General features: G+C 31.1%; 1 protein-coding gene across 1 annotated transcript; it reads left to right on the top strand.

Annotated features, from left to right (window-relative positions):
- The first annotated feature begins 514 nt into the window (after positions 1-514).
- LOC117921875 (receptor-like protein EIX2) lies at positions 515-4,890 on the top strand. Its single transcript, XM_034839825.1, has 3 exons — positions 515-1,496; positions 2,747-3,565; positions 3,641-4,890. The coding sequence occupies exons 1-3, from the start codon at positions 515-517 to the stop codon at positions 4,888-4,890; spliced, it is 3,051 nt and encodes a 1,016-aa protein (XP_034695716.1).
- The last annotated feature ends 393 nt before the right edge of the window (positions 4,891-5,283 follow it).

Raw genomic sequence — 5,283 nt, 5'->3', positions numbered from 1 at the left:
AATGAAGGCAAGAACTCATATAATACTAAAAAAGAAAAAGAAAAATGAGGCTGTCATTATCATCACTTTAAACCATCTTCTATATATATTTGTGTTGAAGCAAAAAACCAAAGAGCAAGAAAGAAGTTTCAGCAGGTGATGTTCTACTCCACTAATATTGATAAATTATTTTTAATGTGCTTTTCTATCTAATGCTTTTACTCTCTTGTAGGTGATTTTAGTTATTGTCGATCAAAGTAAACTTGATCTATGAGATGATTACAATTGTTTTTCTTAGTATATATATATAAGAATGGTATCAATAGATCTTCTTAAATTAATCATAATAGACTAATGAAATTTGTTAAATATTAAAATGAGTTCTTTGTATTGATGCAATTGTCTTTTAATTTTTTTTGTTACTTTTTAAATTTTTATGTTGGAAATAAAATTTTGATTCAAGTAAAGAAAATACTGACTATATATTGGAATTCAATTTTTACAGGTGCTCCTTACTAGAGAATTGAATATTTACATGGAAAGAATTTCAAGTTTTGGTTTCATTTTGACCATTCTCTATTTAATAACAACAAAACTTGCTTGCAATGGCCATACCAATATTGATGGCAGTCTACAATCTGAACAAGAGGCTCTTATCGACTTCAAAAATGGTCTCAAAGATCCCAACAATCGGCTTTCATCGTGGAAAGGAACCAATTATTGCTATTGGCAAGGAATTAGTTGTGAAAATGACACAAGATTTGTCATTTCAATTGATCTTCATAACCCTTATTTGGATAAGGATGCATCTGAGAATTGGAGCTCTATGAGCTTGAGTGGAGAAATTAGACCTTCATTGATAAAACTCAAATCCTTGAAATATCTAGATTTGAGTTTCAACTCATATAATGCCATACCTATTCCTCGGTTTTTTGGGTCTTTGAAGAATCTACTATATCTAAACTTATCTAATGCTGGGTTTAGTGGAGTGATTCCTTCAAATTTAGGGAATCTTTCTAGCTTACAACATCTAGATCTTTCTTCTAGATATTCTAATGATCTATATGTTGACAATATTGAATGGATGGCTAGTCTTGTTTCTTTGAAGTATCTTGATATGGATTCTGTTGACCTTGCATTGGTAGGAAGTCAATGGGTTGAAGTACTAAACAAGCTCCCAGCTTTAACTGAGTTGCATCTAGATAGGTGTAACCTCATTGGATCAATTCCATCTCCAAGCTTTGTTAATTTTACTTCACTACTTCTTATAAGTATAAGCTCTAACCAATTCAATTTTGTGTTTCCTGAATGGCTTCTAAATGTTAGCAACCTTGAATCCATTGATATAAGCTACAATCAATTACATGGGAGGATTCCACTTGGTCTTGGTGAGATACCTAAGTTGCAGTACTTAGATCTATCTATGAATCTCAATCTCAGAAGTAGTATCTCTCAACTATTGAGGAAGAGTTGGAAAAAGATAGAAGTTCTAAATTTGGGTTATAATAAATTACATGGTAAGCTTCTTGTGTTAATATAAAAATTGATATTTCTTTGTTTAATATGTAGTTAAATATATATAGTTGATCATTGTGTATATAAGATCTTATTGACTATGTATTAGTATACAATATCAAATAATTGCTATACTTTGTTCACATGTTGGAAATAAATTTCTACCTATTATTAAAACATTATTTTGAATTTTAAATTTCTTAGAAGGAAATTTAGTTTTTTTTTTTTTTTTTTAATCTAAGAGAAAGTATATAGTCTAATAATTTTTGTTTATGAAGTATCTATATTATTTAACAATTTCTTGTGTAAAGGTAAGTAATTGACTACTTAACCATGAAAAAGAATTGAATCTTATGGGAATACAATTTTTTTTTTTTTTAAATCCTTAACCTCTATTTTTTTGTTTTAAATTAGTTGGTTAGTGATTTATTATTTGTTATTGTCAATAATAAGAATATCATTTTTATACATTTATTATATTAATTATTTTTTGAATGTATTCATTTCTATAATAAGATTTTGACATGCTTTCATTTTTAAAATTTATTTTGTTCTTGGGGATAATAAGTAACTATTAACTTAGGGTGGTTTTTCATCATTAAGAGAATTGACTAAATCCAAACGAAGAAGTTACTATTCTATGCTAAATAGGAAACATATGTTGTCATATGAGTTTTTACTTTGATAGATTGATAAAATTAAAGCCTCTAAAATATTTAGATTTGAGTGATAATATTTTTTTATCACTCCCCAATTCATTTAGAGTATTTCAATTTATAACATATCCTCTATATGTTTTAGATAGATATAAACCATGTTGCTATGTTATTTTATTGATTTTAATGGTACTTTCTACATCACTATAATTTTCTATTCACATTTTCTAGGAGTTTGTAAAAAAAAAAAAAAAAAAAAAAGAATAACCACTTGGAGATAAAATAATTGTTTGGAAAAACATTTTTTTTAATTTCTTAATCTTTTGGTATATGTTTTCATTTTTTTTATCTTCCCTCACTGAACTATGACTTTGTTTGAATTATTACTAGTCTTATATCATCTAAATAAATTACTTTATTTTATGGTTGTTAGAACTAGTTGTTATTCACCAATGCATGAGAAATCATAATTTTTCTTACCATTTCTTTAAAATATTTGTTCATGAATTAAATTTTTTTGTTATTTAATATTTATATTATTTTTTTCATTACATAATTTTAATTAATACATATTTTTTTACTCTTGGTCATGACAGGTTCAATTCCAAGCTCCATTGGAAACTTTTGCAACTTAAAATATCTGGATTTGAGTCTTAATAACTTGAAAGGAAGTTTACCTGAGATTATCAAAGGAATTGAAACCTGCAATTCTAAAAGTCCTCTGCCTAATTTGAGGGAGTTATACTTGGACGAGAGTCAATTGATGGGAAAATTGCCAAACTGGTTGGGTGAGCTTCAAGAACTTAGGGAACTTCATTTATCTGACAACAAATTTGAAGGTTCCATCCCTACTTCTTTAGGGACATTGCAACAATTGGAGTATATGAATCTTGAAGGAAATGAGCTGAATGGAAGTCTCCCATATAGTATTGGACAACTTTCTCAATTACATTTCTTGGATGTTTCTTCCAATCAACTGAGTGGAACTCTCTCTGAACAACATTTTTGGAAGCTAAGTAAGTTAGAGGAACTAAATCTGAACTTCAATACTTTCAGTTTGAATGTTAGTTCCAATTGGGTTCCTCCCTTCCAAGTGAGAGCTCTTTCTATGGGTTCATGCCACTTAGGTCCTTCATTTCCAGCTTGGCTTCAATCTCAAAAGAACCTCCAGTATCTTCGTTTCTCAAATGCTAGCATTTCAAGTTCTATTCCAAATTGGTTTTGGAATATTTCTTTTAATCTGTTGTACGTTAGTCTATATTTCAATCAGTTACAAGGTCAGTTACCAAATTCATTAAATTTTTCTTTTGGCAATCTAGCATATATTGATTTTAGTTACAACCTCTTTGAGGGACCTATTCCTTTTTCAATCAAAGGGGTCTATTTTCTAGATCTCTCCCATAATAAATTTTCTGGCCCTATCCCACTGAGTAGAGGTGAATCCATGTTAGACTTGCATTTCCTTTTTCTTTCGGAAAATCAAATAACAGGAGTCATCCCATCAAACATAGGTGAATCCCTACCCAAATTGGTTTTCCTTTCTCTTTCGAGTAATCAAATAACAGGGACCATCCCAGATTCCATAGGACACATCACCTCTCTGCAAGTCATTGATCTTTCAAGGAATAATTTGTCTGGAAGCATTCCTTCTACCATAAATAATTGCTCTCGCCTAATTGTTATAGACCTTGGAAAGAACAATTTGTCTGGGATAGCACCAAAGTCGTTGGGTCAGTTACAATTGCTTCAATCACTACATCTGAACCACAATAAGCTTTCAGGAGAGCTTCCCTCATCTTTCCAAAATTTAACAAGTTTGGAAGTCCTTGATCTCAGTTACAATAAATTATCGGGCCAAGTTCCTGCATGGATTGGAGTTGCTTTCGGAAATCTTGTAATACTCAGTTTGAGGTCAAATGTGTTTTCTGGAAGACTTCCCTCTCAGCTTTCAAATTTAAGCTCCTTGCATGTTTTAGACATTGCGCAAAATAGTTTGATGGGTGAAATTCCAGTCACTTTGGTTGAGCTTAAAGCAATGGCTCAGGAGTATAACATGAATATATATCCATTGTATGTCGATGGGACCAGCTCCTTGCATGAAGAACGGTTGGTTGTGATTGCAAAAGGCCAAAGTCTTGAATACACTAGGACTCTTTCTCTTGTGGTAGGCATAGACCTATCTGACAATAATTTAAGTGGAGAGTTTCCCCAAGGAATAACAAAATTATCCGGTTTGGTGGTTCTGAACTTGTCTAGGAATCTCATCACTGGTCAAATTCCAGAAAACATTTCAATGTTACGTCAACTGTCATCTCTTGATCTATCAAGTAATAAGCTTTTCGGCACCATTCCTTCAAGCATGTCCTTATTATCATTCTTGGGTTGTTTGAATCTATCAAATAACAATTTCTCTGGTAAGATCCCTTTTATAGGGCATATGACAACTTTCACTGAGTTGACCTTTGTTGGAAATCCTGATCTTTGTGGAACTCCACTAGTCATAAAATGCCAAGATAAAAAGCAAAGTGTTGTTGAGGACAAAAATGATGGTGGCTATATTGATCAATGGTTTTACTTGAGCGTTGGCTTGGGATTTGCGGTGGGTATTTTAGTTCCATTCTTTGTTTTGGCAATAAGGAAATCTTGGTGTGATACCTACTTTGATTTTGTGGAAAAAATTGTTAAATGGTTGTTGAGAGGAAGAGCAACCTATGCCAAAAACCACCCACGAAGGCGATAAGTTTTGTTTGTAGACCTTTATATGCTTTATGTATCATTTTAAGCTTTGGAAGTGAATTTCATCATAGTTGCAATAGAAAAGATACTTGGCTTTCTAATTTATTCATAAGTAATTAATTAATATATTGGTTTTAGGTATGCATATATATAACTGCTACTAAAAAAAAAAAAAAATTAAGTTGTGGACCTGTAATTTGGAATAATTAATATCTAGTATTTATAACAATACAGAGAATGAAGCCAAAGAAGTTACTCATAGTCTCTCCATGGTTTTCTTCTTCAAATTTAGATTTTGGGTGTGGCAATGCCATGAACCCCAAGCAATAATTTGAGGGATTGATATGGCAATCTCAAATGAGATGTTATGACATGAGTCTAGATATTCAGTAAACAC

This window comes from Vitis riparia, chromosome 9 (assembly GCF_004353265.1).
Source record: "Vitis riparia cultivar Riparia Gloire de Montpellier isolate 1030 chromosome 9, EGFV_Vit.rip_1.0, whole genome shotgun sequence".
NCBI classification, from domain to species: domain Eukaryota; kingdom Viridiplantae; phylum Streptophyta; class Magnoliopsida; order Vitales; family Vitaceae; genus Vitis; species Vitis riparia.
The sequence above is the reverse complement of the archived record's forward strand: the minus strand, read 5'-3'. Positions and strand labels throughout refer to the sequence as shown.

Excerpts from the sequence above, each read along its gene's own strand:
- LOC117921875 (XM_034839825.1), top strand. The coding sequence starts at position 515 with ATGGAAAGAATTTCAAGTTTTGGTTTCATTTTGACCATTCTCTATTTA. Across the intron at positions 1,497-2,746 it reads GGGTTATAATAAATTACATG|GTTCAATTCCAAGCTCCATT; the intron begins GTAAGCTTCTTG and ends TGGTCATGACAG. Across the intron at positions 3,566-3,640 it reads CTCCCATAATAAATTTTCTG|GAGTCATCCCATCAAACATA; the intron begins GCCCTATCCCAC and ends ATCAAATAACAG.